The following is a 13,475-nucleotide window of genomic DNA, read 5'->3' on the forward strand; positions in this document are numbered from 1 at the left end:
TATGGGTTTTGTCCAAACTGTGGGTCTTCAAACTGACCAAATACACATGCTATCAGAAACTCTACATAGACAGAAATCAGTTTAAACCATCATAAATAATTCCTTTAATTTACAGATCAACCAAACTTAAAATGCATATCTTCATGAATATATTAAAATGCTGAACGAGTTTTATTAATAAAAGATGATGATGATATACTGAGTAATAATCAAATGCACAGAGGCAACTTGAATTTCTAATGAGTTACATGCATAAATGAGATACATGCATAAATTTGTTAGTGGTGTTAAATATATGTAATATATAATATATTGTAATAAATAGATAAATAAAGAGATGTCAAATAAATATATTAAATTAATAAGTAATTAATAGCAAGTCTGCTATAGCTTTTATACAGTCCCATAATTTCCTGAATTTAATAAACAAGAAGTTAACTGTTGTGTTAAACTAAATGTTAGTATATTATAATATATAAAAATAATATGAAATATTACTTATAATAACTAGTGATGTACTAATCATAATAAATTAGTAATAGAAAAATGTATATAGAAAGTATAAAAATGTTTGTATCTGTGTACGTATGTATATATATGTGTGTGTGTGTGTGTGTGTGTGTGTGTATACAACAGTATAATAGTACAACTCTTTAATAAATAATAATAAATAATATAAAGATGAAATATTATATAATGATAATAAAACAAGTAGTTAATAACTCATGTTATATTATATTAATATTTACAGTTTAATTTTAGATTTAAAATTATATGAAATAGTACTTGTTATATCTAATAATTGACTAATAATAATTCAATAGAAAAAATATATAAAAATTATATATATATATATATATATTAGACATATTTAAAATCTATACCCAGACAAATACTGTGTGACTGTTGGTCCTCATCAGTCTCACTGGCACACAGTAAGCTCAGCTGCGCTCTCATGATTACTGATTGGAGGTCAGTGAATCTGCACTGTTAGACTGCAGTGACTCTGACCTCCAGCCAGTGTGAAAATAACAGGCCTCTTCAGATGTGGCTCAGAGGCAGATGAAATCAATGGAGCAGTAGATTGTGTGGAATCCAGCCAGGGTCATGCTGGAAACCCTTTCTGCATTTCAGCAGATAAAATATCTCTCAATTCACAAGGAGAAAATGGCTTTTCCCTTACACAGAGACATTCAGATGTGACTGGACTCACTGGTTTTCAGATCTATCTTGCCTGACCAGGTTGTTCCCACACATAGAGGGACACTTTTGGAGAGGATTTGTTGCAATCATGACCCTGTAGCTTCCAGGACTGTGGAGGGCAAATAATCAGCACAGCTCTTGTTTGTTCTTTGGGAATTCTTTAGCTTCTCTGTGGACCAGAAATCAAGGGAGCTTAATTCTTTCTGTACTTCACTAAGTGGAATCTCCACAATTTCCTGATTATTCATTCCAGCTCTCCATATTTAGCAGAAGTATGGTAATACATATTTGGCGTGCTGTCTGGGGAAGGGCTCCGGGCTCGGGTATAGCCTGAACCTAGAGTACCGCCTGTATAAGTGTAATATGAACTTGAAGTGAGGAGATGGGGCGGAGGAGGGATGCTGATAAACAGTCAATGAATAAAGGCCCATTCACACCAAGAACAACAACAAAAAAAACAACAAAAAAAACAACAATATCATCCACAACACCAAACGACAATATCTTCTGTTTATTCTAAGCGCACGCTCGTCTGGCGCTTTAAATTCTCGAGCGCGTTACAACAGGATGGATTCTGATGGGCTGTCAATTTTTTATCGTTCATCAGCTGGAAAAAATCGTTTTGAAAGTGATTCCAACGATATCGTTTTTCTTTGTCTTTATCGTTATAGTTGTGGTGTGGACGCTGCTGTTCTTTAATACTGAAAACGATTTTTAGAACTATATCTTTATCGTTATCTTTATAGTTATCGTCCTTGGTGTGAACGGGCCCTAAGAGAGGTAAGTCAGTTGTAATTATACCATGGTGTTGATTAACTTGAGTGCGCTCCACCTGTGCTAATTTGGCTAAGTATCTGATGCGCTCCTCCTGAACCTTGTTAATAAAACATTATATCTTCATTTCTTAAAGGAATTCATACAAGTTAAGTTATTTTTATATTATTCCATAATTACCATAAAATATAATCATTAATATTTATTTTTATTTATATATATTTGTTTTAAATTTGAAGTGCTTTAACAAAAATAAAAGCTTTACATTTCATTGCCTTCCATTGTATGGCACTGTAACCACGATTTAATAATAATAATAATAATAATAATAATAATAATAACAATAATAATAATAATAGAATCTGGCAGTGAACAGAGTATTTTTTGTATCATTGATATATTATACTATACTATATACTATTGTACTATATATTATTTTTATTCATATTTTGAATCAGTTTTTGATTTTATATTTTCTGTTTTCATTTTCATTTTAGTTAAAGGTTTAGCCATTTTGTCAGTTTTAGTGATATATAACATATATAGTATATATATATATATATATATATATATATATATATATATATATATATATATATATATATATATATATATATGCATGCACAACTAGTAAAAGCCATCAAACATCTGATCAGCAAATTCAGTTTGCTGGTTAATAATTAAATTTTGTTTTGTCAACTAATAAGTTTCTTGCAGAAGAAAATAGCATTCTAAATGGGAAAAGCATTTGTAAATGTATTGCTGCAGTAGATTATGCATCATGTCATAAACAACAAGACGAATTATCTTGTTGAATTACCATGAATCAAACCCACTTGGAATGCCCACAAGTTTTGACACAATTTTCCACACATAATTTTTGTGATTTATGTCCCTGTATGTAGGCAGAGAAAAATTAATGAGAAGAGGAAAATTGCTCACAGTTGATATTAACATCATTTTGCACACACTCCTCTGCTGAATCTGACAGCTGCTGAAACTTAATGCTGATTTGGCCGACTGTTCATTTGCATAAAGTTGAGCTTGAGTTTGTCACATAGCTGAACAATCAAGGGTCCAAAAGTCAGTTTTGCTTTTGTAGCTTCAAATCACCAGCACCAACAACAGGTTGAGTTGTCACTGCAAATCACTGTCAGTGTGAGTGTCTCTTAATCACTGCAAACAATTAAAAAGTGCTGTGTGTTGAGTTATTTCTACTTAAGCATTTGTTTCATTGATTTCAATGATTCAGTCACCCTCAGGCCATCCAAGATGCAGATGAGTTTGTTTCTTCATGGGAACAAATTTGGAGAAATGTAGCATTACATCACTTGCTCATCAATGGGTGCCGTCAGAATGAGAGTCCAAACAGCTGATATAACTCATCTACATCTTGGATGGCCTGAGGGTGATAACATTTTCAACAAATTAAAAGTTAATAATCTCATTATATTACAGTAGACATTTTAACCAATGACCATTTTTGAAGGCCTCCTAATAGTCAGATACAGATTTGTCAAATTGTTTCAAAGACATAATATGCTACATCTTTCGGGAGTATAAGTAATCATGAGTTATTGACGGATATCTACCCAACACAAAGTCCAAACTTTACATATCTTGGTACACACTGACACAACTGGACATTCTTGTCGGATTACACTAAAAAATAAAATAAAATAAAAAGTCCTCTTGATGGACTGTATGTACAATATGTAATTTTAGACATGAACATATTACCCAGGGCATTAAATGCACATCGTCCAAAGCAAGATCCTGCATGATGACACTGATTGATCAGCTTATGAACTGATATTATGCACAGAGCCATGAAACAGGTTTGAAAAGTTCCTGAAAAACATACTTGAGTAAAAGTACAGATACCCTATATAGTGAAAATTACTCCATTACAAGTTACATTGCATAATTTCTCCAAATCTTTTCACATGAAGAAATAAACTCATCTACATAATGGTTGTCATGAGAGTTTTCAGCAGAATTTCAGTTTTGTGTGAACTACTTCTTCAAGAATCCTTAGATGCTTTACTGCAAGACCATCAGCGTCAGTCCTCACAGAGCAAAGTAGGTAGATGTGATATTCATATCTGCTGGGGAAAGTGAATCGATGCACATTAATAATTTGTGTTCATTTGAGAAGGGGAAGAGAAGAGAGTGTAAGTAACACTGCATTATACAAACCTGGTTGACATGAATATTGATGATGACACCATGCATAAATTTAGCAGTCTAAGTACTCCTTATGATATAACCACCATTAAACATCACACTGATCTGATCAGACATGCCAGTAACTGTGTGTGGATTAATGTAGATATAGCTTGGGGACAAATTTATCTCCAGAATTTATATTATTATAATATTAATAAATGTAGTGTTTTGGGGGCATGCAAAGTATATATAGAACACACACACACACACACACACATATATACATATATATCATTATATTCATTCTAGATTTGCAAAAGTGGGGTTACATCTATAGTCTGATTATAATTAGCCCAATATGAAATGCTGAAGTAAAATAGAAAACTGCAATGACTCGACTGATGGAATGAAAAGTATCCTAGACATTTTCCAGCCTTTGAAAACAAGTCTGTTTCACAGAAAGAAATATTTAGAATGTTTTTCTGGCCGATGGCAAACTGAATATCACATGCATGCATGATGAAACACCTCAGGCTCAGTTCCAAATCCGTTCCGCTAATGTGTCTTAAATCAAATCTTGTTTGCCTACTATTTGTAACTGCTCTAAATCTGCATCGACTAGTGGCTCTTGAACATTTTTGGGCTGGGTATGTTAACAATGTCTGCTTTTGAATGTATTTATTCAGTGTGATAAAACTCCCATGGGTTGCAGCGATGTTTTTGTGGTCTATGAATCTCGGTCAGAGAAAGTAGATGCTTTTTTATTTTTTGTCATACATGCTGGCCTATATTTTGTATTGGGCCAATAAGAGCAGTGACAGAATGCTTGTGGCTCCAATTATTTCATGTTACTATCATTTTTGTGTAATATCTTAATTAAGTCGGTTTATATATATATATATATATATATATATATATATATACCTATATATAAATACCAACAACCTTGATGTATGGATCATCTCTCTATTGCAGACTGGAGTGTTTGAGTGTGGTGGTGCTCTGTTAGTGATTCACTAATTTAAAGGAAGTAGCTCTTTAATAGCAGGTATTATCTGCACTTTGTGTGGTTGCATTGTGCTTTTATATATCATCTTGGCTCCAGACCAGCACATTACATTGTAATCATCTTTCTGTGTGTGTGTGTGTGTGTGTGTGTGTGTGTGTGTGTGTGTGTGTGTGTGTGTGTGTGTGTGTGTGTGTGTGTGTGTGTGTGTGTGTGTGTGTGTGTGGCTGATTGTATTGATAGTCACATACACTCAGCTCTTTCTGAGGATGCCTGTTATCTTCTCTATCCATGAGAACTGATATGGGTCATGCTGTAAAATCTGCACCCGCCATCAGTCACAGCACATCTTACTCTGCTGTCACAATTGAATCATTTTTCCATAAAACAGTAGATAGTAAAAAAAAGGTTTTTTTTTTTTTTTTTGTTCTGTAGTTTTGTATTTCCTGGGGATGGGATGAGGTATGTAAAATGGAAACAAGTTTCTAAGCAGATGTCAGATCTAAATGTTTATTATTATTATTATTATTTATTATTATTTTCATTCAGAATAGGTTCAGATGGATTTCCAGCCTATAGGGATGCCAACATGTTTGGCCATTTTTTTTTTCATGTATTTTGTGTATTTTCAAAATACAAAATACTGTATTTGTATTTAAATACATTTTTCCACACAGTATTTTGTATTTTATTTTAATAACATTTTATGTATTTATGCCCATATCTGCCGGTGTTCTGTTCATATGAAGGATTTTTCCATATTGATTTTTTACAGGTGTTTTATCTGTTTTTTTTTATTACACATCGCATTATGCAGTAATTTCATAACCATTTTTCAAATTAATAATAATAAACAACTGTGCCAAGCTATTTAACAATTTTTTCTGCATTATCATAACAGCAGTTATATCACATAGATGTGTTTGAAGAGTAATGTATTATTGTTTGTTCCATTCTTAGTTGTTTTCGATGACATAACGTCCTGTGATTTTTCATGTGTCTGGTTTCAGGGAGCTGAATTTCCATAACTTCACTCTGATTCAGCTGAATGAGGAGTTTTCTCGGGGTCGAGGGCTGGATGTGGGCGCTCGTGCTTGGAAGGGAGGCAATGTGCTGCTCTTCTTCTGTGACGTGGACATCTTCTTCACAGCCGACTTCCTGAACACATGCCGTCTGAATGCCCAGCCAGGTGAGAGAAGAGAGGAGTCGCTATACTGTATGTATCCATACACAGCTGAGCCAATTTGCCCATTTGCACAATGGCTTTGCATTAGAAACAAAATATTGAACCAATTGGCATCTGACTCATACGCAGCTAGAGCGTTTCTCAGAAAGAACTTCCTTTTTCGTAACCACTTCTACACTGACTTTTAAACTGGTTTTTGTACAGTAGATGTATGAAGTTACTTCTCCAAGTGTGGCCTAATAGACTAACCACAGTTTGTAGAGAACCAACTATCAACATCATCAGCAACAACTGACAAGCATGTTGTTTAGGTGTTCAAATACTCTGTTCTATGATTAAAAACCTTCTCATTGTGAAATTTTTGCTTGAATAGTGCACTTGTGCTACCATTATTTAAAATAATTGACACTTGCTCTGATATTGTGCTATATAATACATTAAGTGTGCCTTAAATGTCCAATTACTTTTTGTTCGTATGTGCTGCCATTCAAAAGTTTGTGGTCTGTAAGAATCTTTTAAAGTAATGAATTCTTTTATTCACCAAGGGCACATTAAATTGATCAAATGCGATATTAAAAACATTTCTTTCATTTATAATTAGAATGGTTTCTGAAGGATCATGTGACACTGAAAAAAGATGTTGGAAATTTAGCTTTGCATCGTAAAATAAATTACATTTTAAAACTAGGGCTGTCAAGTTATTACAGTGTTTAATCTAATCTATTACATGATCTCTGAATAATTAATCAAATTATTCGCATACTAATCACACATCAATTTTGGCTGAGAAAAAGATACTTTAAAGTCATTGTTGTGCTAAATGAGAAAAGCATTGAATAGACATTATAAAAATAGCTTTAAAAAATGTTGATTGAACATTGAATTTATTAAACATAAACTTAAAAAATTAAGGCTACAGTGTTTTCAGTAAAAAAACTAAAACCGCCACTAGTTGAAGGCAAGTCAGCGTCTTAATGAGAGAGTCATTCATTCAACTCATTCATTCAGAAATTCAGCAAGAGACTATTGCTGCATCTCAATGTGTCTACTTATACTACGCCCTTAAAGTATGTGCTCTTTTAGTGAAGTAAAAGTACACACTTTTGAGTGCGTAGTAGAAGAGTATAGGCAAGCTTTGGGACATACTATCACGTCATACAATTACGTCTTTAAAGGACGGCTCTGTCGCACCGTTACACGCACTCTGTCACTGTACACTGGCCTGTCAATCATCTCGTCACAGTTAACATCCTCCACATTTCATTTAATTTAACTTCCTACTGTACTGGAGAGAAAAGAAGTAGCTTGTTGATCTGCCAGTCGCAGGTCTTTCATGCGGAGAACTCGAGTTCATATTTTCTGTATAATGATGCATTTAAAAGTTAACGACCAAATGGATGTTTATAAAAGTTCACATTGCTGTTGCAGATTAAATATAACATGGATAACAATAAATAAATATTTTTTATCAGGTTAAATGTTGATTATTAGTCTTAGATTATTAGTAAGATCCACACTTCAAAAATCGACCTGAAATAGTAGACCATCCGGGGACTTTTGGCATACACTTTTCAACATACTATGCTTTGGGACACACTTATTCTAATCTCAATACTATTTAGGATTGATAGTATGAACATTGAGACGCAGGGTGTCTTTATGGATTGCTCACTAATTCATTGATTTGCTTGATTTGTTCAAAATTATGGATTCATTCAGTAATGTGTATGGTTTGGAGAAACTCAACAGTTCTGCTGAGGCTTTGTTTGGCAAAATTGAGCAAAAATAAACAATATTGTGTCTAAAACGTCACACAATATTAAATTCGTATTTATAAAATATTATATTTATAAGCATAACATTTGCATTCATGCTTTTCAGGGCAAACCCGCACTCTTGCAAATGTGACATTGCTATATCATATGATATCAATTCAGGGACATTTTTTGCCCTCAAATCTTGTATTTTAGGGCATGTAAACCCATTCTCTGTGTAACGTTGGGAGGCGTGACAATGCAGTAGTGGATCCAAGTGCAGGCTTTATTCAAAGAGTGGTCAAACAGGCAGGGTCATAACAGCAAACAGGTACAATCCAGGGCGAGACAAAAGAGTAATCCAATAAACAGACGAAGGTCAGGGCAGGCAGCAAACAATCAGAAAACAAGGAATAAGGCTTTAAACAGGATGATAATGATGGCGGTAACAAGACACAGGTGATTGCAATCAGTGATCAAGAGTCCAGGCAAAGGATTATGGGGAATGTAGTCAGTGAGGGAGTGACAACAGTCTGGGGTAGAGTGCCCTCTGGAGGAGCTCATGGGCACTCCAGCTGGTGATCATAACACTCATAGGCTACATCATCCCCCTCTTCTTGTCCGTCAGCAGCTGCATGCAATAATATGTCATACCGGTCTGGGCAGGGGGGCATTAAATGCGTTAATCACTTTAACGTGTTATTTTTCCCATAATTAATCTCACTAACTTAAATCAACAGCTCTATTTAAAACATTTAAATACAAATCTGTTTTTAAACTGTAATGACATTTCACAACATTACTGTTTTTACTGTATTTTTGATCAAATAAATGCAGCTTTGATGAACATAAGAGACTTATTTCAAAAACATAAAAATCTTACCGACCCCAAGCTTTTGAATGACCATCTAATGAAGTGTTTAAATGAGGAATATATGCTGTGCTCGTATCATAAGCAGCTGTGTGATCACCTTGTCTTAGGAAAGAAAGTGTTTTACCCCGTTCTCTTCAGCCAGTACAACCCAGCTGTGATCTACGGCAGTCATGATCACATCCCCCCTGTGGAACAGCAGCTGGTAATGCAACTCATTTTCATGAGGAAATTAAAATGCTTCATCAAGTTTGATGTGATTAGCTGCCGAATTGTGATGGAACAAAATCATCTCAGTCATTTGGCATTGATATTCTGAACGCATAGATAATAAAGAGCCTGATTAAATGTACTGATAAAGTGGAAAGCTGATTTGAGACCAGGGGCCACACCTGCCAAAATCTATTGGAATAAATATTTATTACTGGTCATGACTCTATATTAAGCAATATTTTTATTACAAAAACAGTTTTTCCAGTTGTGTTAGTTTTTATCCTTTGAGTTAATGAAAATGTTTATTTTTCATTAATATAATAACACTAATTTTAAATGCTTTTATCACATCAGTATTATTTTTTTCAGTTTGTTATGTAGTCACTGGCAACTGGCAGGTTTATTTACTCGCCAAAAGCAATTTCACACACATTTGGTGCTTGGCAAGTGTTAATTTTTAACCACGAATGAGACTATAAAATAGTTTTTTTGTGTTATTAATCAGGATTAATTCTTTTACAGATCATTAAGAAAGACACAGGCTTTTGGAGGGACTTTGGCTTTGGAATGACCTGCCAGTACAGATCCGATTTCATCAATATAGGTAAACCTCCCCTCTAGCAGCTGTTGACTGAAATGACATGAATTTATACAGTATTCATTTATACAGCTTGACAAACTGATGTAGATGTGGGCAGCATTGTTGGTAGCATTGTTTTAGAAATAAAGGACCAAGTTGCTCATGTATTCTGAATTGGATCTATAATCATATCTGAATATCCAGCTTAAGGTCATTTTGAATGTAAAACACTTGACTAGCATGAATCATCAAATGATAGTGCAGTCCCACCTGTGAGAATCCAGAAGTTCCCATGACTTAACCGATCACCTGTCTAGACATGTGTAACGTCACGTGATACTACAACAAGGCCTGATACTGATACTTCAATAGAGTAGATTAGTTTAGTAGAGTATATGCGTTTCTGGAAACACATCACCATGGAGATTTCAGCAGACCGATGGCAAAAATCCATATGCTCAATATGCTCCATTAAGAAAAGTCAATACTTCACTTTGACAATTAAACAAAACTCCATTAAGAAAGCTATATCATGTTATACACTGCTTGGCATCAGTAAGATTTTTGTCTCTTATGATCACGCAGGCTGCATTTATTTGATCAGAAAATAAAATAAATAAATAAATAAAAATATTACTGACTTTTGGCCAGTAGTGTAGGTGCAAAGGAAATACAGTGGTCAAATTTTAAATGTGCTGTTGTTGCCTTAAATAAATAGGAGGTGTTTTTGCCTGACATGGTGCTGAATTAACAAGATATTAGGGATAGTTCACTCCAAAATTAGAAATCTGCCCTCATCTACTCAACCTCATGTTATTCCAAACCTTTATGACTTTCTTTCTGGAAAACAAAAGAAGATATTTTGAAGGATGTTAGTAACCAAACAGTTTGGTTCCCATTGACTTCCATTTAATGGTCAAAGAGCATAATGGAAGTCAACAGGAACAAAAATGATCTTCAAAATATAAGTGATATAAGAAAAAAAATAAGATATGGGCAAAAACAGTTGATATATTCTCTTCATTTGTGTTCATCAGAAGAAAGTCAGAAAAACGTTTTTGGTTGAACTGTAGCTTTATGTTACAGGTTAAGTCATTGAAATAAATATAACAAAAAGTGATTAATCACATCTTGAGGTAACCTGACAACCTTTTTTTTTACAGTGCATACTGAACATTTTGATTAACAAATTATTTTAATAGAATTTAATAATGATTTCAGTATCTTGAGAAAAACTGGCTTTAAAAGCTTGAGCTCCACCTCTGTACTGAATGAGGGATCCATGAAATTTCACAATGCTCATGGTCATTACACACATTTTGACTGTCTCCTGCTCTTACAGGTGGTTTCGATGTGGACATTAAAGGCTGGGGTGGCGAGGACGTCCACCTGTACAGGAAGTACCTCCACAGTAACCTGCTGGTGGTGCGCGCCCCGTCACGCGGTCTCTTCCACCTGTGGCACGAGAAGCACTGTGCTGACGAACTGCCTCCAGACCAGTACAAGATGTGCATGCAGTCCAAAGCCATGAATGAGGCCTCGCACGGCCAGCTGGGCATGCTGCTCTTCAGACACGAGATTGAGGCGCACCTCCGCAAACAGAAACAGCGAAGCGGAGCTAAAAAATCTTGATGGACGTTATCGCTTGTATATATGCTCTTAAAGGGACTGTCCACCCAAAAATGGAACATTCTGTCCTTATTTACTAAGCCTCATGACATTTGTTCTCTGGCAGAGCTCTGGTTGTTCTTTTTGCTGTTTTTACAGTGAATATTGACTGAAGCTTTAAAAAAGATGCAAAAAGCACCATAAAATCACTAGAAAAGTGGTCCACATGAAGCCCAAAATTGTGTTCATGAGAAGTTTTAAAGAATTGAATCTTTTTATTGAATCACATCGCAGAACAAGTATGAATGATTCGCTCATGATTCAGACTAATCTGTGGTTTTTACTTCTTCTGCCTGTTTCTGTTGTATTGCTTTAGAAGTCTTGAAACATAGTATAAATATAATAACACTGCCATCCAAATGTTTGAACTAATTCAGATTTTTAAAATGTTTTTAAAAGAAGTCTTTTGTGCTCACCAAGGCTCTATTTATTTGATAAAAATACAGTAAAATACATTTATAAGGTTACAAAAGATTTATATTTCAAATAAATGCTGTTCATTGAACTTTTTATTCATTAAAAAGTCCTGACAAAAAAATATTAAGCAGCAAAAACTGCTTTCAACATTAATAATCATAAGAAACATTATTAATAATTGAGCACCAATAATAATTGCTAAAAACGGAAAACCAAATCATCATATTAGAATGATTGTAAATCACACGGAAAAGAGCATCCTGTACATTTTTCAGAAGTTCTCCTTTTATGTTCCAAAGAGGAAACAATCATTTGGTTCAGCATGACACCAGGGCGAGTAAATGATGACAGAATTAATTTAAGTTATGCATGAGAGGAGACGTGAAGGAATTATACAGTACTACCTTCAGTGAAGAGCAAAACTGACGCACACACATATGCAAACCCAAACACTGAGATAACCAAGAGATGCCACAGGAACAGAGCAGCTGACAGACATTCCCTCAAGACAAGATAGTCATGTGTGGGTGCGCAGTTAAGGACCTTCAAGTCTCTTTGGAGTGATACAGTATGATCACAGTATTACAGAGATGCAGCACAATGCAGGCAGTGGGTTACACTGATAAACTGCTACAGATGACATTTACATGAGACACTTTTTTTTTTAGAATGCAAGTGAGAAAAATACTATTAATGTATAATGTGGGTACATAAATTCTTAATTGTGAACCGATGAGTGAGAAGAAGATTGAGGGCTAATGCATGTTATGTAGAGTTCATGTGACGAGTGGTTCAAAGAACTGCAATTCATTTCATGTTACTCTTGATTTATTAATGTTGTGGTGCCACCTTGTGGTGCCATTTATTAAAATGGTCAGTCAGCTGACGGTTTTACAGAGGTACTTCAATAATTATATACAAATATACTAAACAAATGTACTAGTTTTAAAAGTAAATTAAATTCTAATTATCAAATTTTGATTTCAAAGACACTGTCATTGTATTGTAATATCTGAGTGATATTTTGTATGACAAAGATTTTACGAGCATCAAAGAGTATGCGTACTGAAGATTAACAGTATTTGTTAGAGGGTTTATTTAAGTGACACTTCCAAATACTTATATTTGTGCACAATTTATAATCTTCAGATTTAGCTGAATTCTATTGAAGTTCAGGCAGAATACAAGCCCGTCAAATATATCAAAGACTTCAGCGTGCAAAGTCCCTAGTGCTGTGTACAGTAGTTTAAAATAATTATTTACTGGGGGACAAGATTTATTTATTATTATTATTATTTTTAAGTATGACCTTTTTCAACCCAAAACCTCGAAGCGTGTATGGTTATATGTTCTTTAAAAAAAAAAAATTTTCACAAAAACTCTCTCATATATATTAAAAAAAAAAACACATATATATTTTTAGAACAAAAATCAAAAAAAAAAAAAAAAAAAAAACTCTGACTCTGATTCACACACGTCATTATTTACTAATAACACCATTGAAAACTATGTCCAGATATTAGCTCTAGATGGCAGTATTGCATAATTAATTTAAACCGTCATGAACTCTACTATTTTGTATCTATTTGGCTTGCCATGTGATGATGTGTATTGTGATTTTTGAAAATTTGAAA

General features: G+C 34.1%; 1 protein-coding gene across 1 annotated transcript in view; it reads left to right on the plus strand.

The window, feature by feature from the left end:
• LOC109069885 (chondroitin sulfate N-acetylgalactosaminyltransferase 1-like) overlaps positions 1 to 13,206 on the plus strand; it is a 37,502-nt gene extending 24,296 nt beyond the window's left edge. The window contains exons 5-8 of the mRNA XM_042764809.1: positions 6,163 to 6,341; positions 9,074 to 9,168; positions 9,699 to 9,780; positions 11,099 to 13,206. Of these exons, the coding sequence (XP_042620743.1) occupies positions 6,163 to 6,341; positions 9,074 to 9,168; positions 9,699 to 9,780; positions 11,099 to 11,388 (646 nt within the window). The 3' untranslated portion in view covers positions 11,389 to 13,206. The remainder of the gene's footprint in view (positions 1 to 6,162; positions 6,342 to 9,073; positions 9,169 to 9,698; positions 9,781 to 11,098) is intronic.
• Positions 13,207 to 13,475: the final 269 nt, after the last annotated feature.

The sequence above is a fragment of the Cyprinus carpio genome, chromosome A10, assembly GCF_018340385.1.
Source record: "Cyprinus carpio isolate SPL01 chromosome A10, ASM1834038v1, whole genome shotgun sequence".
Classification (NCBI taxonomy): Eukaryota; Metazoa; Chordata; class Actinopteri; order Cypriniformes; family Cyprinidae; genus Cyprinus; species Cyprinus carpio.